This window comes from Balearica regulorum, chromosome 24 (assembly GCF_011004875.1).
Source record: "Balearica regulorum gibbericeps isolate bBalReg1 chromosome 24, bBalReg1.pri, whole genome shotgun sequence".
Taxonomy (NCBI): Eukaryota; Metazoa; Chordata; class Aves; order Gruiformes; family Gruidae; genus Balearica; species Balearica regulorum.
The window spans coordinates 743,254-770,664 of record NC_046207.1 but is presented as its reverse complement, the minus strand read 5'-3'; the positions used below and the strand labels follow the sequence as shown (position 1 = coordinate 770,664).

General features: G+C 46.2%; 1 protein-coding gene and 1 gene segment (V, D, J or C); both read left to right on the top strand.

Moving 5' to 3' along the window:
* LOC104638263 (M1-specific T cell receptor alpha chain-like) overlaps nt 1–27,411 on the top strand; it is a 487,043-nt gene that overhangs the window by 397,673 nt on the left and 61,959 nt on the right. The gene's annotated exons all lie outside the window — the stretch shown is intronic.
* The window catches only part of LOC142605017 (T cell receptor delta constant-like), a 33,351-nt gene that overhangs the window by 3,942 nt on the left and 1,998 nt on the right, over nt 1–27,411 (top strand). The window contains 2 exon segments of the C gene segment in view: nt 21,324–21,526; nt 26,704–26,988. Of these exon segments, the coding sequence occupies nt 21,433–21,526; nt 26,704–26,988 (379 nt within the window).

Below are 27,411 nucleotides of genomic sequence, written 5' to 3'. Positions count from 1 at the left end.
ATGTGCCCAGGTTGGAGGGACGGGGTGCTGGCCAGGGCCCTCGGCCTACTGCTCAGAGACGTGCTGGATGCACTACAGCATGCTCAAAGCCTAGAGGAGATGAGCCAGGAGCTCCAGACGCAACAGGAACCAACAGGGTAACACTGGGAAGATACATCAAAAGAATTCCAGCCACCCCAGCCAATAAGTCAGCCTCGTTGGGGGCACAACTGAAATGCCTCTACGTGAACGCACGGAGCATGGGGAACAAACAAGAGGAGCTGGAGGCGTGTGTGTGCCTGCAAGGCTATGACCTTATTGGCATTACAGAGACGTGGTGGGATAGCTCCTATGACTGGACTGTTGGGATGGAAGGGTACAGGCTCTTTAGGAAGGACAGGCAGGGCAGGCGAGGAGGGGGCATCGCCCTCTATGTCAATGACCAGCTGGAGTGCATGGAGCTCCACCTGGGGATGGAGGAGGAGCCAACCAAGAGCCTATGGGTCAGGATTAAAGGGAGGGCTGGGGCAGGGGACATCATAACGGGGGTCTGCTACAGGCCACTCGACCAGGAAGACCAAGCAGATGAAGCCCTGTATAGGCAGATAGGAGCAGCCTCACACTCACAAGCCCTGGTCCTTATGGGGGACTTCAACCACCCTGACATCTGTTGGAGGGACAACACAGCGGAGCACAAGCAATCCAGGAAGTTCCTGGAATGTGTCGATGATAACTTTCTCCTCCAAGTGATAGAGGAGCCCACAAGGAGAGGTGCCATGCTGGACCTTATTCTCACCAATAAGGAGGGCCTGGTAGGGGATGTGAAGCTCAAGGGCAGCCTTGGCTGCAGTGACCACGAAATGGTGGAATTCAGGATCCTCAGGGCAGCGAGGAGGGCGTGCAGCAAGCTCACTACCCTGGACTTCAGGAGAGCAGACTTTGGCCTCTGCAGAGATCTGCTTGGTAGAATACCATGGGACAAAGCCCTGGAAGGAAGAGGGGCCTAAGACGGCTGGCTAATATTCAAGGATCATCTCCTCCAAGCTCAGGAGTGATGCATCCCAACAAAGAGGAAGTCAAGCAAATCCACCAAGAGGCCCCCGTGGATGAACAAGAAGCTCCTGGGCAAAGTCAAACAAAAAAAGGAAGCCTACAGAGGGTGGAAGCAAGGGCAGGTAGCCTGGGAAGAAAACAGAGAAACTGTCCGAGCAGCCAGGGTGCAGGTTAGGAAAGCCAAAGCCCTGATAGAAATTAGTCTGGCCAGGGATGTCAAGGACAACAAGAAAAGCTTCTATGGGTATGTCAGTGATAAGAGGAGGACGAGGGAAAATGTGGGTCCCCTCCGGAATGAAATGGGTGAACTGGTTACCCAGGATATGCAGAAGGCTGAGGTACTCAATGACTTCTTTGCCTCAGTCTTCACTGACAAATCCTTGAGCCACACTGCCCAGGTCGCAGAAGGCAGGGACTGGGAGAATGCAAAACCGCCCACTGTAGGAGAAGATCAGGTCTGAGAATATCTAAGGAACCTGAAGGTGCACAAGTCCATGCGACCTGATGAGTTGCATACGCGGGTCTTGAGGGAATTGGCAGATGAAGTGGCCAGGCCACTCGCCATCATATTTGAGAAGTCCTGGCAGTCTGGCGAAGTTCCCGCCGACTGGCAGAGGGGGAACATAGCCCCCATTTTTAAGAAGGGTAAAAAGGAAGACCCAGGGAACTACAGGCTGGTCAGTCTCAGCTCCGTGCCTGGCAAGATTATGGAGCAGACCCTCCTGGAGACTGTGCTCAGGCACATGGAAGATAAGGGAGTGATTGGTGACAGCCAACATGGCTTCACTAAGGCCAAATCGTGCCTGACAAACTTGGTGGCCTTCTATGATGGGGTTACAGCGTTGATGGATGAGGGAAGGGCAGCTGACGTCATCTACCTGGACTTGTGCAAGGCATTTGACACTATCCGTCACGACATCCTTGTCTCTAAATTGGAGAGACATGGATTCAATAGATGGACCATTCAGTGGATAAGGAATTGGCTGGATGGTCGCACTCAGAGAATTGTGATCAACGGCTCAATGTCCAAGTGGAGAACGGTGACGAGTGGTGTTCCTCAGGGGTCAGTACTGGGACTGGCACTGTTCAACATCTTTGTCGGCGACATGGACAATGGGATCGAGTGCACCCTCAGCAAGTTTGCTGACGACACCAAGCTGTGTGGTGTGGTCGACACGCTGGAGGGAAGGGATGCCATCCAGAGGGACCTTGGCAGGCTGGAGAGATAGGCCCGTGTGAACCGCATGAAGTTCAACAAGGCCAAGTGCAAGGTCCTGCACGTAGGTCGGTGCAATCCCAAGCACAACTATAGGCTGGGCGAGGAATGGATTGAAAGCAGCCCCGAGGAGAAGGACTTGGGGGTATTGATTGTTGAGAAGCTCAACATGAGCAGGCAGTGTGCGCTTGCAGCCCAGAAAGCCAACCGTGTCCTGGGCTGCATCAAAAGAGGTGTGACCAGCAGGTCAGTAGAGGTGATTCTGCCCCTGTGCTGTGCTCTGGTGAGACCCCACCTGGAGTACTGCATCCAGCTCTGGGGGCCCCAGTACAAGAGAGACATGGAGCTGCTGGAGAGAGTGCAGAGGAGGGCCACGAAGCTGATCAGAGGGCTGGAGCACCTCTCCTATGAGGACAGGCTGAGAGAGTTGGGATTGTTCAGCCTGGAGAAAAAAAGGCTCCGGGGAGATCTAATTGCAGCCTTCCAGTACCTGAAGGGCACCTACAGGAAAGATGGTGAGGGACTGTTTATCAGGGAGTATAATGACCGGACAAGGGGTAATGGGTTAAGCTGAAGGAGGGTCGATTTAGATTACATGTTCGAAAGAAATTCTTTACTGTTAGAGTGGCAAGGTACTGGCACAGGTTGCCCAGAGAGGTTGTGGAGGCCCCATCCCTGGAAGTGTTTAAGACCAGGTTGGATGAGGCTTTAGGCAACGTGGTCCAGTGGAGGGTGTCCCTGCCCATGGCAGGGGGATTGGAACTAGATGATCTTTAAGGTCCCTTCCAACCCTAACCATTCTATGATTCTATGAATCTATGATTTTCTCTGATAATGCAAAAACTTTGAGTAGGAAAATCGGAAACAGTTCCCTGTCTGACAGGGAGAAGGAGGGACAGAAACATGGTGTCTCCCTCCTCATGAGCCCTGATTCCTGGTACCAGCTCTGTTCCTCTGTCCATCTCTGTCAGGTGGGCTCACAGAGAACAATTCAGTCCTCCTGCTGGTCCTGTGCCATCCAAACCCCCACCAGCACTTCCCTGACCCATCTCATTCGTGGAGCAATCAGGGCTTGTTCCCGCTCTCTGCAGCAGTTACTGCCCAGGTGGCCTTGGAGCAACACATGAGGGAACTGGCTGTGCAAGAGGGAGATGGAGTCACCTTCCAGTGCAGCATGAGTGCAAGGCAGAATGAGCAGCTACTACATGTTCTGGTACCGGCAGGGGCCATGTGGCACTCTGGACTGGATTTGCAGGGAGGGTGATGCCTATGGAGAAGGATTCCAGGGTCGCTTTAAGGGAATAGTGGAGAGCTCCCAGAACAGATTCACGCTGCAGATCCAGGCAGCAAAGCAAGGGGATGAAGCAGTGTATTACTGTGGTGCTAGCCTCACCCTGGAGCAGCTCTGCAGCAGAGTGGAGCAAAAACTGTCTGACAGAGAATACAGACTTCTCAGCGTTTCTTTCTAGCAGCCACTAACCAGACGTTGGTGTGACGCAATGGCAGGTGCAGGAAACAGACCTTTGGCGTGCTTGCAGTAGAAGGCAGTGAAGGGAAGGAAGTGTGGTTGAAGGGCTGAGACCGTTTATGATGCAGGAGGATCTATTCTGGGCACTTCAGAGCCTGGGTGGTGAAGTGCATGTAATTGCACATTGCCTGGGGTCCTGTGCAACGTGGCCCAGTTTTTCCTCTGTTGCTTGGCTGTAGAGCTATGGGGTCATGGAGATAGCTGGGGTGTGGTGGCTTACAGGAGTACTGTAGCGGCTAGAGTCAGGCTGTTTAGGAAAGGCAGAAGGTAGATCAGCTTGGGTGACATTGTGGTGTGTGGCTGCTCAGGAAGATGTAAATGATGCGTAGCAGTTTGACCTGGCTGGCCACCATGTGCCCACCAAGCCACTCTATCAGTCCCCCTCCTCCTGTGAACAGGGGGAAGAAGTACAATGACAGGGTGATGGGTTGAGACAAGTACAGGGAGATGACCCAGCAATTACCATCACAGGCCAAAGGACTTGACTTGGGGAAATTAATTTAATTTATTGCCAATGAACTCAGAGTAGGATAATGAGAAATAAGTACAAACCTAAAAACACCTTCCCCCTACCCCTCCCTCATTCCCAGGCTCAACTTCACTCCCAACTTGTCTATAAACTACTTTCCTCCTACTTTCCCCCAACTTTTATTGCTTTGTATGACATCATGCAGTATGGACTATCCCTTTGGCCAGATGTGGTCAGCTGTGCAGCTGGTGGGGCAACGTGAGAAATGGAGAAGGCCCTGATGCTGTGTAAGCACCGTTCAGCAGTAGCTAAACCATCGGTGTGGTATCAACATGGCTTTGGTCACAAAACCTCGCATCCGCCCATACAGGCTGCTATGAGGAAAAGTGATTAAGACCCAGTACACCCGCTCTAGCTGGCCCTGCTTCAAGCAGGAGGGTTCAACTAGGCCTTTTCCAGAGGTCCATTACAGCCTCAACCCTTCTGTCATCCGAGGAGCAAACTGGCTCCTGTTCTGTTCCCCTTCCTTGCAGCCTTTTCCTGGGGAGCCTGAAAGGACTGCGTCAGGCCTGATGGCCAGCCAGAGCTTTTAAGAGACAGCTTTGGGGGCTGGAAATGCTTTGGGAGTACTCCAGCATTCTTGGCTTTCTGACTGGCAGATAGATCTCTAGTCTTTCCTCCTGGCCTCATGCGCTGCCAACATGCCACCATATACCCCCTGCAATCCTCCTGCAGAGGCCTTTGGGTGTGATTGAATTCCCTGCCCTCCCCTCCCCTTGGTCTAGGAACCCTGCCTCCAGCAACCAGCTGTGGCCAGCAATAGGCCTCTCAGGCTCCAGGCAGCAGCCAGTCAACGGGTCAGATGGGGATGTGTGTTATTCCCCATGCTTCCAAAGCCAGGCTCTAGGTTTGTTTGATAGGATAGAAAATGATAATGACAATGATAATGATAATAATCATGATGATTGTGATGATATAAATAATAATAACAACAATAATGATAATATAAAACAAGTGATACACAGCACAATTGCTCACCATCTGCTAACTGACGCCACAGTATTTTCTGAGCTGTGGTCGTTCCCCCGGCCAGCTTACCCCAAGATATATACCAAGCATGAATCCCCTTGGCCATTTTGGGCTAGCTGTCCTGGCCATGTCCCTTCCCACGGTGGCTTCTTCTACACCCCCAGCCTCCTCACTGGTGGGGCGGTGAGAGGAGCTGAAAAGTCCTTGACTTGGTGTAAACATTGCCTGGACACAATCAAAACATCAGTGTGCTATCAACATTTTTCTCACCCTAAATCCAAAACACAGCATTATACTCGCTACTAGGAAGAAAATTAACTGTCCTGTCTGAATCCAAGACAAGCTATAAGAAGAAAACAAGTTTTCCTCAGCACACATGTAAAAAAGCTTTTTCTGGAAGTCATCAGGGTAGCAGCTGTGAAAGGCAAGATGCTAACTGCAATACCACTTGTGTAGAAGAATGAAGACAACTTGAGACTATGAGTTTTACATCAGGGCTGATGTGACACAATGACCCAGGTGTCCATGAGGTTGTTCAGGAAATGAGTCCTGTTATCTGACTCAATTCTTTCTGGGGTGCCATGTTGCCACAGGACTTGTTTTGCAAGGCCCAGGATAGTGCATGGGGCACGGGATATGTTTCCAGCCATCCAGTGGTTGCTTCCACCATTGTAAGTGCATAGCTCTTGCCTTGGTGGGTTTGTGGGAGTGTGATATAAGCAATCTGCCAGGCCTCACCATATTTACGTTTCAGCCATCGTCCTCTATACCAGAGACGCTTTACCCACTTGGCTTGTAAATGGATGACCTGTACAATAGCATCCATGGTTAAGTCTAGCTCTTGATCACAAGCCCATCTCTACGTTACATCTCTTCCTTGATGGCCTGAGGTACCATGCGCCCACTGAGCTATAAATAATTCACCCTTATATTGCCAGTCCAGATCTGCCTGAGTCACTTCAGTCTTAGCAGCCTAATTCCATATCCTGGTTGTTCTGATGTTCTTCAGTGGCCCGACTCTTGGGTACGTGGGCATCTACATGATGTACTTTTACAATCAGAGTCTCTAGCCAGGCAGCAATATCTTGCCACAGTGGGGCAGCCCAGATGGGTTTGCCTCTGTGCTGCCAGTTGCTCTGCTTCCATTGCTGTAACCACCATCAGAGGGCATTGGCCACCATCCATGAGTCAGTAGAGAGGTAGAACATCAGCCATTGTTTCGTTCAGCAATGGCTAAAGCCAGCTGGATGGCTTTCACCTCTGCAAACTGACTCGATTCACTTTCCCCTTCAGCAGCTTCTGTGTCTCGTCGTGTAGGACTCCACACAGCAGCCTTCCACCTCTGATGCTTTCGCACAGTGCGACAGGACCCCTCAGTGAACAGGGCACATTACTTCTCATTTTCTGTCAGTTTATTACATGGTGAGGCCTCTTTAGCACGTGTCACCGCCTCCTCTAGCAATATTCCAAAATCTTTACCTTCTGGCCAGTCCATGATCACTTCCATGATTCCTGGGTGACTGGGGTTTCCTACTCGAGCCCGCTGTGTTATCAGTGTGACCCACATACTCCACGTAGCATCAGTTGCATGGTGTGTAGAGGGGACCATCCCTTTGAACATCCAGGCCAGCACCGGCAGTCGGGGTGCCAGGAGGAGCTGTGCTTTGGTACCAAGCACCTCTGAAGCAGCTCCAACCCCTTCATATGCTGCCAATATCTCTTGTTCAGTTGGAGTGTAGCGGGCCTCGGATCCTCTGTATCCTCGACTCCAAAACTCCCGGGGTCCACCTCGAGTCTCCCGTTGCTTTCTGCCAGAGACTCCAAGTAGGGCCATTCTCCCTGGCTGTGGAGTAGAGCACATTTTTGACATCTGGTCCTGCTTGGAGTGGACCAAGGGCTACTGCATGGACAATGTCTGGTTTAATGTGTTCAAAGGCTTGTCGTTGCTCAGGGCCCCATTTGAAATCGCTCTTCTTCTGGGTCACTTGATACAGAGGACTTACAATGAGACTGTAATTTGGGATAAGCATTCTCCAGAAACCCACAACGCCTAAGAAAGCTTGTGTTTCCTTTTTGGTGGTTGGTGGAGACATGGCTGCTATTTTGTTGATCACATCCACTGGGATCTGTCAATGCCCGTCTTGCCATTTAATTCCTAATAAGTCGATCTCCTGCGCACTTCCCTTGACCTTACTTTGTTTCATGGCAAAACCAGCTTTCAGAAGGATTTGAACTATGTTCTTCCCTCTCTCAGAAACTTCTGCTGCTGCGTTGCCCCATACAATGATGTCATCGATGTATTGCAGGTGTTCTGGAGCTTCACCCCATTCCAGTGCAGTCTGGATCAGTCCATGGCAAATGGTGGGGCTGTGTTTCCACCCCTGGGGCAGTTGATTGCAGGTGTACTGGACGCCCCTCCAAGTGAAGGCAAACTGTGGCCTGCACTCTGCTGCCAAAGGGATCGAGAAAAATGCATTAGCTATATCAGTTGTGGCGTACCACTTGGCTGCCTTTGACTCCAGGTCATAGTGAAGTTCTAGCACATCCAGCATGGCAGCAGTCATTGATGGTGTGACTTCCTTCAGGACACAGTAGTCTACCGTCAGCCTCCACTCTCCATTGGACTTGTGCACTGGCCATATGGGGCTGTTAGGGGTGAGCGGGTTCTGCTGATCACTCCTGGGCTCTCCAGTTGATGAATCAGTTTATGGATGGGAATCAGGAAATGGTGCGGTATTGCTGTCGGTGCACTGTTGTGGTAGAGATTGGCACCCGTTGTTCTTTGACGCTGAGGAACCCCACAACAGAAGGGTCCTCCAAGAGACTGGGCAAGGTAGACAGCTGTTCAGTTTCCTCTGTCTCCAAGGCAGCTATGCCCAAAGCCCACCAGTACCCTTTTGGGTCCTCGAAATACCCTCTCCAGAGGTAGTCTATACCAAGAATACATGCAGCCTCTGGGCCAGTCCCAATGGGGGGCTTTTCCTGCACATTCCCTGTGAGGCTCACTTCAGTCTCCATCAGAGTCAACTGTTGGGATCCCCCTGTCACTCCGCAAATATACATTGTTTCCTCCTCTTCAGGGCTCGATGGCATTAGGCAACACTGTGCACCAGAGTCCACTAGAACCTTGTACTCTTATGGATCTGATGTGTCAGGCCATCAGATCCACATAGTCCAATAAACTCGGTTGTCCCTCTCCTCCATCTGACTGGAGGCAGACAGGGCCCCTCTAATCCTGCTCATCTTATTCGCTACTGACTTCTTGCAAAATTGACTTAGAGCTCACTTCAAGAGGATCACACGTGCGAGTAGGCCTTCCACTTGGTCTGGGGGACTGGCCGTGGGAAACAGGAGTGGTGTTTTTCCTGAAAAAATCCCCTTTTGTGACTGTTTTGCCTTGCAATTCATGTACCCGTGCCTGTAGTGTCAAGGTAGACTTTCCATCCCACTTTTTCATGTCCTCTCCATGGTGACGCAATAAAAAACACAGCGTGCCTCGTGGTGTGTACCCTCTATATCCTCTCTCCTGAGCAGAGGAACGCTTACGCTGAATAGCTGAGATACTGGTCCATACAGGTGGGGAGTAGGACATATACCCTCTTTGAGTTCCCGGACCTACCAGAACAGTTTCTCCATAGCTGAGATGAGTGAGGAAACGAGGCTTTTTGCCTCGTTTTGCAGAGTCGGCCAGCCATTTCATCCACTGTTTTCGCCTCTTTGCTTTTCCAGTCCATTACTGCCAGTGAGTTGGCATACGATGATGGTGCGCTCTGTACAAACTTCCACCACACGGGCCATATGCACTGGACTGTGTCAGGGTCTCTGGGTAACTGTGTATTGTTTGGATCATAATAAACCATCTCCCGCACAGCTAATTCCCTCAAGTGCTGGATACCTCGTTCCATGGTGGTCCACTTGCCTGGCCGACATACAACATCATCACTGAAGGGATACCTTTCCGTCACACTTGACAGGAGTTGCCTCCAGAGGCTGAGGGCCTGTGCCTTCTTCCCAATTGCCTTGTCAATGGCCCCTTCCCTAGACAGGGATCCCAGCTGCTTGCCCTCCCTGCCCTCCAATTCCAGGCTACTGGCCCCATTATCCCAGCATCGGAGCAGCCAGGTAAGGATGTGCTCCCCTGGAAGGCAGCTGAAATCTTTTCTCATATCTTGCAGCTCACTCAGGGACAGGGATTGGGTGATCACTTCTGGTTCTGGCTCTTCTTCCTGTTCTTGTGATGGTCCCGGTTCATCATCATCCTTCACTAAGTGAACTGATTTCTTTGTGTGTTTCTTCTTTTGTATAGGGGCAACTGATACTGGTATGGGTTGTTTTTTGGTTCCCCTGCAGTCCCTGTCATGGGGGTTTGAGTAGCCACAGTGCCTGTTGTGGGGGTTAGGGTAGCTGCAGTATCGGTGGGTCTGTTCTTTCTCTCTTCCCCCTGATGGCACTGCCTACTATCAAGCAGTGTGTGGTAGATCGTGGCCAGAGCCCAGCACAGTGAGGTAAGTTGTGTCTCCTTGGAACAGCCACAGCATTTTCCTTTCAAATATTCTATCAGTCACTTTATCAGGGTCCTGTAGTTGTTCAGGGGTGAAGTTCCAAAACATTGGGGGTGAGAAGGTCTTTACATACCTGCCCATACTCTCCCACATGCCATGCCAGCCCTGACTGTTCAGCCTTGTGGAAGATCTCTGGGTGATATTCCTAAAATACTTTTTTGTAACCCTGAACAAGACTTGAAACACATTCAGGAGACATAATAAAAAAATATAGTGGCTTGAACATCCCAAGGGTATTCAGAATTCTCAAAAGCTGCTGTGACTAGCCTGAACGGAAAAGGGGAGGTGAAAGAGTGAGAGAAAGTATCCCCCCTCTGGTCTTCCCCATAGATTGGGTGCAATTATTAATCAATTCAAAGAGATGTCTTCCAAGGTATGGGCATGATGGCAAAGCCCCACACAAATACCAACTTAAGCTCATGACCATTGATGTTATCATATCAGAAGCTGATATTGCACAGTACAGCAAAATGAGAATCCAGACCCCTCTCCCAGAGATGATAAACAGCATCACAAGAAGTACATACAACAAGTAAGAGTTTATATACCACAGCCACGTGACCAAACAAAACACCACTGTGGCCAGTGGCTGCTTAAAACAATACAATAAATACAACTTTGTTTTAACAGGCTCTGGTCAAATCTGTCATTATCTCAACCCTTCGTGCCTCACGTTGGGCGCCAAAAAGGACTGTCGTGGTTTAGCCCCAGCCGGCAGCTGAGCACCACGCACCCTCTCGCTCACCCCTCCCTTGGTGGGATGGGGAGGAGAATGGGGAGACAAAGGCAAAACCTCATGGGTTGGGATATTGACAGTTTACTGGGACAGCAAAGGGAGAGGGAAATAACAAGAACAGTACTTAATAGAATATGCAAAACTGGTGGTACACAATGCAGGTTCTCACCCACTAACTGTACAACTCAGACTGCACACTCAGACCCATCCCAAAACTGGACCGTCCCTGAGCCACGCATCCTGGAGCTGCACCATGCCTCCCTGACTAGCCCCTCTTTTATGCTGAGCATGATGGCACATGGTATGGAATAACCCCTTTGGCTAGTTCGGGTCACCTGTCCTGGCTGTGTCCCATCCCAGCTTCAGGTGAAAATTAACTCCATCCTAGCTGAACCCAGGATACAAGTACAGGGGGGTGATCACTTCCCTAGTCCTGCTGGCCACATTATTCCTGATACAAGCCAGGATGCTGTTTCTTCTTGGCCACCTGGGCACACTGCTGGCTCATATTCAGCTGGCTGTCATCCAGTACCCCCAGGTCCTTTTCCACTGGGCAGCTTTCCAGCCACTCTTCCCCAAGCCTGTAGCATTGCATGGGGTAGTTGTGACCCACGTGCAGGACCCAACACTGAGCTGTGTTGAACCAAATACAGTTGGTCTTGATCAGTCGATCCAGCCTGTCCAGATCCCTTTATAGAGCCTTCTCTACCCTCAAGCAGATCAACACTCCCACTGAACTTGGTGTCATCTGCAAACTTACTGAAGGTACACTCAATCACTTTGTCCAGATCATTGATAAAGATATTAAACAGAACTGGCCCCAGTACTGAGCCCTGGGGAGCACCACTTGTGACCGACTGCCAACTGGGTTTTGCTCCGTTCACCACAACTCTTTGGGCCCGGCCATCCAGCCAGTTTTTTACCTAGCGAAGAGTACATCCATCCAAGCCATAAGCAGCCAGTTTCTTCAGGAGAATGCTTTGGGAAATGATTTCAAAGGCTCTACTAAAGTCTAGGTAGACAATATCCACAGCCTTTCCCTCATCCACTAAGCAGGTCACCTTGTCATAGAAGGAGATCAGGCTGGTCAAGCAGGACCCATGCTGACTGGGCCTGATCACCTGCTTATCCTGTACGTGCCATGTGATGGCATTCAAGATGATCTGCTCCATAATCTTCCCTGGCACTGAGGTCAAACTGATAGGCCTGTAGTTCCCTGGATCCTCCTTCCAGCCCTTCTTGCAGATGGGTGTCATACTGGCTAACCTCCAGTCCACTGGGACCTTCCTGGTTAGCCAGGACTGCTGATAAATGATGGAAAGTGGCTTGGTGAACACTTCTGCCAGCTCCCTCAGTACCCTTGGGTGGATCCCATCTGGCCCCATAGACTTGTGTGTGTCTAAGTGGTGTAGCAGGTCACTGACCATTTCCTCTTGGATTCTGGGGACTTCATTCTGCTCCCTGTCCCTGTCTTCCAGCTCAGGGGGCTGGGTACCCAGAGAACAACTGGTCTTACTGCTAAAGACTGAGGCAAAGAAGACATTAAGTACCTCAGCTTTTTTCTCATCCTCATGAATATGTTGAGCAAGACTGAATCCAGTACTTACCTCTGAGGAACACTGCTAGCTACAAATGCAAAGCAAATGCTACTTTATTTCTTCTGTTACTACTCTAATTTCTTGTAGGTTTCAGAAGCTCAGGAGCTTCCCCAAGCAGATATTATAGATCTCTTTTTAAATCACTACTTTTAGCTGTCCTCTCTGTAGTGGAGGTTGTGATGTACTGTTTGATCTTAAATATCTAGTTTCCTAAGATCACTTTAGTGTCTCCAGAAAATCCATGACCAGTAACATTTCTGTCTTGGTAGAAGGGTTGAATGGAATGGTTCTGTCCACAAGAACATAATGCCCACCATATCCTTTAAAACTCACCTTCTTGACAGATGAATCCCAGAACCAGCTCTCCTTGCCAGTAAAAGCCATGGACACAACCTCTTATAAATGTGTGGACATGCAAGGAGCTACTCTCAGAGTGAGCAGTTCCCCAAAAAAGGAAATTGTGTTGAAGTAGAAATGGAGATTTTTTTGAGGATCAGGAAGAATTATGCTGGAAGGATCAGGATAGTTTCTTCTGGAAAGAAGTAGTGTAGACCTTTCAGTAAGGGATGAACAAATTCAAACAACCATGCATGCACAAAACACCTGCTAGTTCCCCTGTAAAATGTTATCTTCGTCTGCCAAGGACACTTTTCTAAAGGAAAGGGGCACTCCCTCCCTTATCATTGCCTCTGAAACAGGACTGAAGGAGAGGTCTTCAGTGTCACCTTGTGGAACACAGTCTAAACATTCTGTCTAACGTCTCACAGGCAGTACTGGAGCGCCTCCTGCAATTTCTTGCGGGGGATGCACCAGGACAGAGAAAGAAAAAACAAAGGCAGAACTCAACTTTTAAATGGAACAAATCCAAGCTGTGAAGACAGGTGTGTTTCTGTGGCCACCCAAATGGAAAAAGGCTGTTTAACTGCATCTGAGATCTCAGTGACAAGCAGGGTGCGGTCTCACCGGTCTGGGAAGATTTGGCAGCAAGTGAAGGGTGTGGGAGAGGCACCTGTATGCACCCAGGTGTGTGGCAGGAAGTATTCAGAGCTTGTTCTCTTTGTCCTGTCAATAGTTCAAGAGACTGAAAGTATCACATCAGCCAACTTGACAACTTTTCTGGAGGAGTGAAGCAATGATGAGAAGAAAAAAATCTGACACAATAAAGGGAACAGCGGATGAACATGCCCATGTTAACAACAGAAAATATAGCAGCACTGGTATTAAAAGAAGTTATTAAAAATGAAAAATACATCTTTGTACTTGGTAACAACAACAATGCAAATCATATTGAATAATAGAGCAGGGAACCAGGCAGATTTGTGAACAGGATGAAATAATGCTTTTGTGTCTTAGAAATGGATTTGAGGATTCAGGAACTGCTCCACAATTCCAGGTAACCATTAATCAAAATCATTAAAGTAAGCTAAAAATCACATTAAAAGCCAACTTTAGTCAACCATACCTAGATGTTCCCCACCTTTAAACTCAGCTAAAAGGACATATAAATAAATCAAAAGTCCAAAGCATAGCCAACTCAGTGGTCAAATAATCTAGTTCACAAGATCAAAGAAATTGAGAAAAAATGGTGCATAAAATCAGGAAAAAACTCCCAAGATGCTTATAAAAATGGCACTCAAACAAGAAATATTAAAAATCAAATACCTGAGTATTTGCAACTTTAGCACATCAAGACAAACAGAGTACACTAAACCACCGTCAGCTAAACAAAAATAACTTTTGAACAATTCATAAACACAAACTCATTTTTTATTTGGCATGAAAATAGGCCTTGAGAACATAAACACTTGAAGGTCCAGAAAGAGTTAGGAAATGTGGAATGAAATAAGTTGACAGTTAATAAGAATGGGTCAGCTAGTGCCCAGATATTCTTTAAAATATTTCACCCAAAGCATCTTGATATTTATTAAGAACAAACCAGTAATCAGCTCCTTTAAGTGAGAACAGCTGTAACAAGTCAAAAGGAGCAATATTCCTTTTTGACAAGTATGGGCAATATTTTAGTGAGACATTAATATGACCCTATCTGCCAAAAAAAAGCAATGGTGATAATGTTATCTTTAGTGTATAGCAACCCTTCTGGACCAGTATTAGATTGTTCAGAAGTAGAACAGTATAGAGGAAGAGGAAAATAAAATCCAGCTCTTCAAAGGACATGAAAGAGGAGCCATCACTTGGCACTAAAAAAAGCAAATGTTTTTTGTAGAACTGTGTACCACTGTGTGGAGTACGTACCACAGTGACTGAAAAGGGCTGAACCACTGCACACAAATTGTCTCGCTCACTGACTTCTCTTGAAGATGGAAACACGGTGCCTGCATAGTCTCTTTTTCCTCAGACAGCTGTATGCACCCACACAAATTTGATTCCCAGAATGACTCAGCAGGAGATCCTCTATATGCAAGGCCAGTTTCCCCAACATTCAGCATCAGATGTTGGATCTTGCAAGGGGATTAATTTTAGACATCTGACAGTCAGCTCAAGTTGGGCAAATGGAGATTAACTGCATTTTAGATGTTTCCATTTAAGTTTAGGATTATGTTCCTCTCTTTGTCTCAGAGCACAGGGGAGGTAAGATTTGTTCACACTTGTTTGGTAAGAACAAAGATCCTTTGAGCTTCATAACCAACAGTGGCCAGAAGCAGATGCGTGAAGAACGAGAGCAGACTAGAAAGGATACTTCACACTAGCAATCTCCCAGCTACTAGACATCAGAACAAGGACTTTGAATAACATATGGTTCCTTTGTATTTACCTGGGAATCCTGAAGGTTGGACTATAAAGACTGAGTCAAAGAAGGCACCAAGACACTTTTCCAGTGTCTTTTGTCTCCAGTCAGTAGTGAGCCCACATTTTCCCTAGTTCTTTGGCTGATGATGTACCCCTAGAAACCTTTTTACTGCCCTTCAGATCTCTTGCCAGATTCAACTCCAGCTGCACTTTGGCTTTCCTAACCCAATCCCTTCATGATCAGACATGGTCTCTATAACCCTCCCAGATCATCTTCCTCTGATTCCACCTCTTGCACATTTCCTTTTTATTTATGAGTTTGTTCAGGACCCCCTTGTTCATAATTTTGTTCTCCTGCCACCTTTGCTTGACTTGCTGCTTTGTAAGGATGAACCATTCTTGAGCTTGAAGGAGCTAATATCTGAAAATCAATCAGCTCTCCTAGAACTCTCCTCCATCCAGGACCATAACACATGGGATTCTTCCAAGCAGATCCCTGAAGAGCCCAAATTCTGCTCTCCTGAAGTCCAAGTCTGTGGTCCTACTTTTTGCATTGCTTCCTCCTCTCTGGATCCTGAGGTCAAACACTGCATGATCACTGCAGCTGAGACTACCCCTGACCTTCACATCCACCACTGATGCTTTTTCATTTGCAGCTAGGAGGTCCAGATCCTCAGTCACTTGTGTCAGCAATTTTTCATCAGTACACTGCAGAAAACTGCCCAATTGCTTGTGCCCTGCTGTGCTGTCCTGCTAGCAGACATTTGTCATGGTTCATGCCTGGTCCCATGAGGCCCAGCGCCAGTGAATGTGATGCATCTTCCAGTTGTCTGAAAAAGGCTTTGTCTACTTCTTACTCATCCAGTGATCTCTAGTAGCCACCCACCACAATGTCACCCATGCTTATCTGCCTTCTAATCCTGACCCATACACTATTAGCTGGCTCACTGTACATCCCAACGTAAAGGTCCATGCATTCCAGCTGCTCCCTGAGAGAAAATGCAATTGCCCCTCCCCACCTTCCCAACCTGTCTTTCCTAAACAGCCTGGCTCCATCCACTATGGTACTTCTTTAAGCTACTACACTAGACATCCACGATCCCATAGTTCTGCAACCAGGTGGCAGAGAATAAACTGGGCCATGCTGGACAGGAGCCCAGGCAATGTGCACTAATCCGCACTTCACCATGCATTTCAGTTCTTGGGTCATATGAGCTATCCCGCCAGATGTCTGTGTTGTCAATGAGATCATAGCCCTGCAACTACTAGAACAGCTATAAATTCATAGAATCATAGAATGGTTAGGGTTGGAAGGGACCTTAAAGATCATCTAGTTCCAATCCCCCTGCCATGGGCAGGGACACCCTCCACTGGACCACGTTGCCTAAAGCCTCATCCAACCTGGTCTTAAACACTTCCAGGGATGGGGCCTCCACAACCTCTCTGGGCAACCTGTGCCAGTACCTTGCCACTCTAACAGTAAAGAATTTCTTTCGAACATGTAATCTAAATCGACCCTCCTTCAGCTTAACCCATTACCCCTTGTCCGGTCATTATACTCCCTGATAAACAGTCCCTCACCATCTTTCCTGTAGGTGTCCTTCAGGTACTGGAAGGCTGCAATTAGATCTCCCCGGAGCCTTTTTTTCTCCAGGCTGAACAATCCCAACTCTCTCAGCCTGTCCTCATAGGAGAGGTGCTCCAGCCCTCTGATCAGCTCCGTGGCCCTCCTCTGCACTCTCTCCAGCAGGTCCATGTCTCTCTTGTACTGGGGCCCCCAGAGCTGGATGCAGTACTCCAGGTGGGGTCTCACCAGAGCACAGCACAGGGGCAGAATCACCTCTACTGACCTGCTGGTCACACCTCTTTTGATGCAGCCCAGGACACGGTTGGCTTTCTGGGCTGCAAGCGCACACTGCCTGCTCATGTTGAGCTTCTCAACAATCAATACCCCCAAGTCCTTCTCCTCGGGGCTGCTTTCAATCCATTCCTCGCCCAGCCTATAGTTGTGCTTGGGATTGCACCGACCTACGTGCAGGACCTTGCACTTGGCCTTGTTGAACTTCATGCGGTTCACACGGGCCTATCTCTCCAGCCTGCCAAGGTCCCTCTGGATGGCATCCCTTCCCTCCAGCGTGTCGACCACACCACACAGCTTGGTGTCGTCAGCAAACTTGCTGAGGGTGCACTCGATCCCATTGTCCATGTCGCCGACAAAGATGTTGAACAGTGCCAGTCCCAGTACTGACCCCTGAGGAACACCACTCGTCACCGTTCTCCACTTGGACATTGAGCCGTTGATCACAATTCTCTGAGTGCGACCATCCAGCCAATTCCTTATCCACTGAATGGTCCATCCATTGAATCCATGTCTCTCCAATTTAGAGACAAGGATGTCGTGACGGATAGTGTCAAATGCCTTGCACAAGTCCAGGTAGATGACGTCAGCTGCCCTTCCCTCATCCACCAACGCTGTGACCCCATCATAGAAGGCCACCAAGTTTGTCAGGCAAGATTTGGCCTTAGTGAAGCCGTGTTGGCTGTCACCAATCACCCCTTTATCTTCCATGTGCCTGAGCACAGTCTCCAGGAGGGTCTGCTCCATAATCTTGCCAGGCACGGAGCTGAGACTGACCAGCCTGTAGTTCCCTGGGTCTTCCTTTTTACCCTTCTTAAAAATGGGGGTTATGTTTCCCCTCTTCCAGTCGGCGGGAACTTCGCCAGACTGCCAGGACTTCTCAAATATGATGGCGAGTGGCCTGGCCACTTCATCTGCCAATTCCCTCAAGACCCGCGTATGCAACTCATCAGGTCGCATGGACTTGTGCACCTTCAGGTTCCTTAGATATTCTCAGACCTGATCTTCTCCTACAGTGGGCGGTTCTGCATTCTCCCAGTCCCTGCCTTCTGCGACCTGGGCAGTGTGGCTCAAGGATTTGTCAGTGAAGACTGAGGCAAAGAAGTCATTGAGTACCTCAGCCTTCTGCATATCCTGGGTAACCAGTTCACCCATTTCATTCCGGAGGGGACCCACATTTTCCCTCGTCCTCCTCTTATCACTGACATACCCATAGAAGCTTTTCTTGTTGTCCTTGACATCCCTGGCCAGACTAATTTCTATCAGGGCTTTGGCTTTCCTAACCTGCACCCTGGCTGCTCGGACAGTTTCTCTGTTTTCTTCCCAGGCTACCTGCCCTTGCTTCCACCCTCTGTAGGCTTCCTTTTTTTGTTTGACTTTGCCCAGGAGCTTCTTGTTCATCCACGGGGGCCTCTTGGTGGATTTGCTTGACTTCCTCTTTGTTGGGATGCATCACTCCTGAGCTTGGAGGAGATGATCCTTGAATATTAGCCAGCCGTCTTAGGCCCCTCTTCCTTCCAGGGCTTTGTCCCATGGTATTCTACCAAGCAGATCTCTGCAGAGGCCAAAGTCTGCTCTCCTGAAGTCCAGGGTAGTGAGCTTGCTGCACGCCCTCCTCGCTGCCCTGAGGATCCTGAATTCCACCATTTCGTGGTCACTGCAGCCAAGGCTGCCCTTGAGCTTCACATCCCCTACCAGGCCCTCCTTATTGGTGAGAATAAGGTCCAGCATGGCACCTCTCCTTGTGGGCTCCTCTATCACTTGGAGGAGAAAGTTATCATCGACACATTCCAGGAACTTCCTGGATTGCTTGTGCTCCGCTGTGTTGTCCCTCCAACAGATGTCAGGGTGGTTGAAGTCCCCCATAAGGACCAGGGCTTGTGAGTGTGAGGCTGCTCCTATCTGCCTATACAGGGCTTCATCTGCTTGGTCTTCCTGGTCGAGTGGCCTGTAGCAGACCCCCGTTATGATGTCCCCTGCCCCAGCCCTCCCTTTAATCCTGACCCATAGGCTCTTGGTTGGCTCCTCCTCCATCCCCAGGTGGAGCTCCATGCACTCCAGCTGGTCATTGACATAGAGGGCGATGCCCCCTCCTCGCCTGCCCTGCCTGTCCTTCCTAAAGAGCCTGTACCCTTCCATCCCAACAGTCCAGTCATAGGAGCTATCCCACCACGTCTCTGTAATGCCAATAAGGTCATAGCCTTGCAGGCACACACACGCCTCCAGCTCCTCTTGTTTGTTCCCCATGCTCCGTGCGTTCACGTAGAGGCATTTCAGTTGTGCCCCCAACGAGGCTGACTTATTGGCTGGGGTGGCTGGAATTCTTTTGATGTATCTTCCCAGTGTTACTCTGTTGGTTCCTGTTGCGTCTGGAGCTCCTGGCTCATCTCCTCTAGGCTTTGAGCATGCTGTAGTGCATCCAGCACGTCTCTGAGCAGTAGGCCGAGGGCCCTGGCCAGCACCCCGTCCCTCCAACCTGGGCACATCGTCCCACAACATGTCGCTGGCAAGCCCGATGTTATCCCCCTCCCCCTTGGAGCCTAGTTTAAAGCTCTGTCAATGAACCCTGCTAGTTCTTGGGCAAAGATCCTCTCCCCCCTTTGAGAGAGATGAATCCTGTCAGAGTTCATCAGGCCTGGTGCCGTATAGGCTGTCCCATTGTCAAAGAACCCAAAGTTGTGGTGTTGGCATCAGCTATGGAGCCATGCATTTATGGACTGCGTCCACCTGTTCCTCCCAATGTTGCTGCCCTCAACTGGAAGGAGGGAGGAGAATATTACCTGTGCTCCCAAATCCTTCAGTGACTGTCCTAAGAGCCTGAAGTCTCTTTCAATCGCTTTTGTGCTATGTGTCTCTGCTTCATCCCCACCCACATGGAGGAGCAGCAGTGGGTAATAGTCAGAGCGCTGTACCAGGCTGGGCAGTTTCCTAGTGATGTCCTTAACACGGGCCCCAGGGTGGCAGCAGTCTTCCCCAAGAGGAGGGTCTGCCCTGCATATTGGACCCTCTGTACCCCTCAGAAGGGAGTCCCCTACAACTATAAACCTCCTTTTCTTCTTTGTGGGAGTGGTCATGACACAAGGCATGGGCTTTTCTCTTGTTTGTTACCCATATTCCATGCATTTGTGCACAGGCACTTTAAAGAGGCACCCAGTCATGCTGATTTCCCAAAAAGTATATGAGGGCTTTCTTTTTCCTCATAGATACTTCCTTATTTATGTACATACACTTGAGGTGGACCCCTTTCAGCCTTTTTTTTTTTTAATTATTATTATGAAGTCTGTCCTGTTCATATCACTCCTCATACATTTTGTACCACCTCTTCCTACCACTTTCTCACCTGATTATTCTCCCTCCCCAGTTGTTCCTAGTTTAAAGCTTTTCTTATCAGGTTGGCTGGCCTGTTGGCAAAGACTTTTTTGTCCCATTTAGTCAGGTGGATCCCATCTCTTCCAAAGAGTCCTCAGTCCTCAAAAAGGGTCCCATGTCGTAGAAATGGACTCAAACACCTTGCTTGACAGAGCTCCCAGCCCCCAATTTGCTATGACAGCACTGAATCTTTTCTGTAGTTCCAAATCTTTAGATGTAGAAGAGCCTTCCTCTTGATGTAGCTTCCTTTGTTGGAAAAGACAGGAGTGGGCTCTTAAAGCTGCAGGGTCTTGGAGACTGAGTCCATGTCTTGTCATCAAGGTCCAGATAGTGTTAATGATGCAGAAATTGATCATCATGAAGGATTTGATCAATGTGCAACATCTCTTTTACTCTTTAATAGCCAGTTCCATGGGTACAATGCCTCTGCCTAACAAAGATCAATCACTTTACCTACTTTCTCATCTTACCTAAAACAGTATAAAGACTTCCTAAGGCACCAAATGATCCCCCAGACACTAAGAACCCAGATTAGGCATATTCCTCATGCTCATGAGCTTTGAAACCAAATTCAAGCAGACAGCTTCCTGCAGCACAGATGGATTTTCATAAATGCTTTGAAATAGCACTAAAAATGCTTCCCCCCCCCCCCCCCGCTTTCTATACAGATTAACTCCATGAGACTTCACAGGTGTCGTGTATTCTCAAAGTTTTTACTTATAATTCAACATTTTGGGTCTTATTTTAGACCATTATTTGAAAGACATACCATGTTTCTTCATGTGGTATGTTGGGACAGAAACCACTTGAGAAGTCACATGACTACCTGCATAATCCAAAATTCTGTGCAGTGAAAAAGAAGGAAGAGAAAGTTTTTGTAATGAAATATGTCACTGTGTTGGGGGACTGGAGTACCACAATGATATAAACAACATAGGGTCCTGTACAAAAACTCAAAGAAGGAAAAAAACCAATATATTTTGGAGAAGAAAGGAGATGGGTGACTGAAATGATTAAGGAGACAAATACAAGATTCTTTTTGTATTTCTATTTATCCTGGAAATATAGAGCTCACAGGGTTTCTAAAAGATGGAAGAAAAGGAGAACTTGGAAATTTTGTACTCAGTCAAGCTATTTGAAGTCATTGAACTATTCAATTATTGTTTTTCCCTTTCCAGTTTTGGAAGAAAATGTGGCTCTGGATACTCTTATGGGGTTACACACATGGATAATTAGGACAAATATCTGGCTTTTCATCTCCTTTTTTTTACCACACTTTTGAATACCATGACGAAACAGGTATTTATTGGAATAAGTATTAGCAGTGTGAGCACAGAGAAGCTTATATTTGGAAGTGGGACCACTCTCACTGTTGAACCAAGTAAGTATGATTATTTTATCTCTAAAAATTATGTTAAAATTAAGGTGGGGGAGGACAAAGGAATCTAATGGTTTGGGTTCACTGTAAAAATTTTCTGCTGCCATAAGCCCTAGAATACACTCTCTGTGGCCAAGGTTTCAAGCTGAACCCTCATCTTGTATCTGCTTAGGAAGGCTTCACAGGAACAACTGGGCTACCTCTGTGTATTACCACCACTCCATGATCCCCAAACCCTTGGTGTGCACAACTTAAATTTAACATCTTATAATTTATTCCCAGTCTGGATAGCACTCTGGCCAAAATTTACTGTGAAGTGTCCTATCCTCCAGTGGATTTTCACTGCCTCATTTTGAGCAGGAATGCACAGCTCAGTGAAGAGCTGACAGTAGAGAGTTTTGAGACAGATCTTTAGCTGTCTGGTATAAGAAGCTGGTTTTTGACACTGGCACCACACTTATAGTGTCACCAGGTAGGTAATTCCACTGGCACGGAGACAGAGGAGAAGGAGGTTGAATATCCTTTAGCTTAAATTTTCACAGCTTTCTCATCCCAAGACCACTTAGAATTAATGAAAATTGGCTACTGCGTTGCCTAGGCTTTGAAAATGCAAATGTGGTAAGTGGGATTATAATAAACCTTTGTTATTCCTATCTTTATTTGGAATTTCATGATGTATAAAAAAAGGGTTAGGTTACCCTAACCTTTTATGTGTGATTGTGAATGTTGGGGCAGCAGAGGAGTTTGTTAGGGTGATCTTTGTTACCCTAAACATCCAGGTGTGTACCTTAAGACTTGCTGCGATGCTTTCAGAGGTCTGCCTGTCTTTAAAGTGCTGCAAAAATGTCCCATGTAATTTTACATACCTAAAACATCCTACTCTCATTCCAGAAGGGCATGGGGCTCCCTTAGGGGCTGTCTAATATCTGTCCAGGTCTGTAGGATATCTTGCATGGGAATAAATGTCTGTTTTGGAACAATTTAAGTTCGCTTCCAATTCCAAAGGGACAAAGGAATAAAAAGTTATAATTCTGAAGAAAGATCTGTTCTTTCCAACCAGTGAATCCTCAGTTGTAAATGTAGGACCAGAAGAGACTGTCAGATTCCAATATTTTAACGTCAGTCTACATTGATTTGATGATTATATTTGTCAAAAAAAACCCCAAAAACCAAAAAACCAAAAACCTAAAATATCCCATAGCAAATTGTAGAATTTGGCAAGAAAAAAACCAACCAATGAAACACAGTCTAAGAGCTGGCAGGTGGAAGATTAAGCAATGGTATTGCTGTTTCAGACATTTACAGAAATGCTGATACGATACTCTTGTTTCTCAGATAAAGGGTCTTATGTCTTTTTTAAAAAGTTTAGCCTGTTGGCTCTTCTGCTGACAAGAAAAGATTTCTTTCCCATCAGCTGAAGGTAGCATGTGGCTCATTGACTGCAACAAGTTTAAGGAAACTTTTATAGTACATTACTTGAATTTCTAAAACATCTTCACTGAGTTTCCCACAACTTGGGTTAGAGAACATGTCATTTTAGAAAACAAAGGTATTAGCCTTGTCCTCTCCTCTCCTGTGAAATCATTCTTTCTCTTTCCTGCCTATCTATCTTCTCTGACATCCTGATGCAAAATTACATGAAACTTCAGTTGAGTGAAGTTTATATGCTATTAATGATTGCTCTTTTTCTAAGGATAGGATGATATTTTCAAAGCTGCATAAAGACTTTAGGATTATGTTTGACAGTAAAAGATAATAGGCCTTAAGCATCTAAGTCACTCAGTGTCTGTTGAAATACTTAATAAGTTGAAACCAAATTTTCCAGAATTTGAGCAACCTGACCCTTTTATTGTTAAAATTGGATTTCTTTGGGAGATGCTAATATGCATTTTAAGATGCTAAGAACAGACATACTTTATTACCCGAATCTTTTGAGAATTCCAAAATCAAAATGACAGAAAAACACGCATCAGAAGTCACTATAGGATGGTCAAGGCATATTTTCCTCTTGAGGGTTCAGTTAAGGACAGATAAGGTTTTTGTTTCATTTGTTTTGTTCTTGTTTATTCTAGAAAAAACTTCCATTAAGAATACTAAGGTCCATAACATTATGCGGTATATAGCTCTTCTGATGACTTTGTAAGATTGAAGGGAAACAGAAGTACAATTTTTTGTGCTAATAAAATTCCACTGCCAGAATGTAATACACAAATGTCTCCCAAAAGCAAGCAGTGGTAGAAATTCATGACTGTATTTTCAGGTAATGCAAAATAATGGGACTCATTTGAGACTTCTGGGGTCTGATAAAGAAATAATTCTGCTTTATTAACTACAATTGCACTGTGTACATTTGTTCTTGCTGAAGATCTTACCCAGTGAGTTATGCCAGAGAAGCAGCTTGCTAGTATACTGGCTGCTGGAAATACTGGAGATCAGAACACATGAAAAGCCTTTAAAGATCTTCTCAGATAACAAAGAATGCACAGGACTAACAGGTTCTGGCAAAACCATATTACAGCACCTGGAAAGGAAATGTATATAGGACAAATAGCAAAATGAGCCTTTTTTGATTTATGCATTTTAACTGTGTGTTACTGCTGCTCTTGTCTTTGGAGAGGGGACTCAACTGACCGTGGAGCCAAGTAGGTATTCTTTATGCATTAACCTTTTCTGAGTTGTTATTGTTTGAATTTTCTCTTTTTTTTGTTTTCTTCCTCCTAAAACTCAGCCAGCCACTCCCCCATGCTTTAAAGTCTCTAATTAGACTTTAGGCTTTCTATGTATAACAATTTGACAATTTAAGTGTAAAAACCATGCTGATCCTACTTCTCAGGAGCTGCCAAAGAATTTGGGCTGTGCAAGGGCAAGTCCTGTCTGTTATGCTGAATTTCTCTGGGACCTAGCATCTATCCACTTAGCCATCTTAATAAGCTTTTCATAGACATTGTTAGGTTTTAAAGTCATTCTTGGACAGTCTAAAGGGACATAAAGTTTCTATGGAGGTTGACATTTAAGTTCCTAAGACTTTCTATTCTGTCAGAGTTAGAAAGACAGCACTGAGAGGAGATAAGGATAATGTACAAATGGAATCTTATGCAACATTTCTGTACTAGTTTAATCTTATTCAGAGTATGGGTTAAACTGAATAGGTCAAATGAAGTCAATGAATGTTTGAGTCCTGTTTGGTATTTGTTTGCTGTAGGTGTTGAGAAGCATGGAGTTGTGCCTGTTTTATAAGTAGAGCCAACCCATGAAGTAATGGCAGAGTACTACTTGGCTTTCAACTCAGTTCTTCAGTATTGGGGTATAGGTAGTGGGGAAAGAGAGTAAAATCAGAGCCCCTTGATCAAACCTTGAAAAAATACCCTGTGATGAATAAACTGTTAGACCTGAGGGATCTCTTGACCAGACTGCAAGGCAGATGCCATGCAAAATTCAAAGCCTAATGCACCTCTCTTTAGCAAAGAGATGCATGAGGATCCTTCTGACAAATTGGACATGTAAATCTTTTTTTAATATGTCTGATAGCCTTTCATAAGCTGAGCCCTTTTTGGCAAGGAAGCATGCTAGATGATTCCCTTCAGTTTCATGTTTTTATTATAATTCATGTTGCTAATCTTGTCCTGACATTGGTATGTGGAAAGTCCTTTGTTTCTCCACCTATAACCTGAGGGCAAAGATGTTTATTATTTTTTAAAAATCATGATATCATAATGATTTGTTGGCTACTAAATTATTTTGAGACCAACTGTTTCCTTAAAAGGCATCCCCTTCAAGTTTAAGCAATCTTATTTCATTGCTTGCATGTCTTACAAGAAATTCGCAGAGAAGGCTGCTGCTATATTGTTGAAATTGAGGCTTTTGCAGTTGTCAGGCCTTTGTCATTCATATATGTTGCTTGGAACTGGGAATTCAACTCTAGAATTATTTCAAAACTGAAAAAATACATCTAAGTGTTTCAGAGTAACTCTTCTGAAAGATGCATGAGAGAGCAAGGATCCCAAATCCTGTGAAAACTTGTCAGCATCTTTTAGGTTCTTTCAAAATTCCAGTTCCAGGGCACATTTTTCATGCCTAGAAGTTTCTTGGTATCTTAATGCTAAAGGACTACCACTGAAGGTTATTACACTAATCTAAGGAAGGTTGTAAGATTTGTCCAGAGACATCAAGTTCATAGGCCTCAGAGTGTTCTTCCCTTCAAATCAATTCATTATACAAATTCTGCATTATACTTCTAACCGCCCCTGGAGCTGTGGGACTAACAATATGACACAGCACATGAATGAGAAAGGCCACACTTTTTGGAACAGGCACAAGAATTTCTGTTGAACAAGTACCAATCCTATTCTCTTTTCATGGTCTCCAGACTGGGTTGCAATTTCTTACACCATGTGCAGTGCCAAGTGGGGAAAACCTCCCCCACAATTGAAAGTTCTTGACCTTATCAGAAACTCCTGGAGAAGTGGAGATAGGCAATTCACAGGCGTCTGATTGCTTCTGTCTTACTTTCCCATCTTAGAGACAAAAATCCTTCTTGCATCTGAGCAGTTGTTACTGTAAAGAACAACCTTGTCCCCCACTCCAGAAGCAGTACTTCATTTCTGCTACTAATGTCATTCATTGGAGTAACCTTGCACAACAGTGAAGCAACAAACTGACTACTCTTTGCCCTACCACTCTTGCTATGGTTAGACCTTTTAGCCACATCAGAAGATTTGGGGGAGGGGAGGGAGAGTAAAGGAAAAACAGCTATTCCCTCATGTCTCATGAATATGCAAGACAGTCCTTGATAGAAGTGTTATTTTTAGGAATCAAATTGTTGAGAAAGCAGAATAATTTGACTCATGGAGTGGCAAGCATAAAAATTCTCTTCTCATTTGCAGATCCCTTACTTATAAAATAAAGAATTCAAATATAGGCACAAACTTTGGCATAAGGAAGCTTAGAATCATGTGGAATTAAAATCCTATAAAAAAACCCTACACTTATACATCCTTTCTGTCTTTGATCTGATGTTTTGGAAGCAGTGGCAAGAAAAAATTACAAAAAGGCAGTTAGTAATTGATAATGCTAGGAATTAGTCACAGTTAGAGTATATATGAACTTTAAGCACTTAGCACTGAGGCAAGCTTACAATAAAATCAAATCAATAAAATAAAATCAAATGCTTTTTTTCACAGACAATCAAAAAAGTTCTGTCCCAGAACTCCTTGTGATGAAATCAGAGAAAGTGGAAAAAGACAGCAGCATTGGAAGAGCAGCTTGTTTGGCAAGGAATGTCAGTACAAAAGCCATCAGCTTGGAGATGTCCCCTGATGACGTTGTGTATGAACAGAGTACACCCGTTTTGACATCAGATGGGATGTACAATGCTATTAAGGTGGTCAGTGTGACAGAAGGCACAGACGTGATCTGCAAAACCAAGTGCAACAATGATGATTGTACAGTCAATGCAACATTGACAGGTACAATTTTGTGGTACAGCTGATACTTATTTCTGGAGGCAGTGTCTTCTAAGTGCTTGCTAGTTCTTCAGCTAGTAAGCATTGCCCTGGGTAACCAGCAGAAATGGGAAAGACATCTGATACTTAAGCAGGTAGAACTGAAAGATATTTAAAAGCATCTAAAATAAATGGTCTTAAGTGTTTAACAACTTGGAGCTAATTTTTTTTGGGGGGGAGGGGAAGATACAATCTTTTTTCAATATGTACATTTACTTATGACTAAATACTTCACCACATAGCAGCAAACCTCCTAGAGCACAGCCTGAAATAGCCTTTTTAAAAACAACAAAAAGTTACAGTGGTGGTGTGTTTTGGTTTTTTTTCCTAAACCACTTTTTATATTTTGGGGTGTTGTTTGTATCAAAGCTCAAATAGTAAAACCAA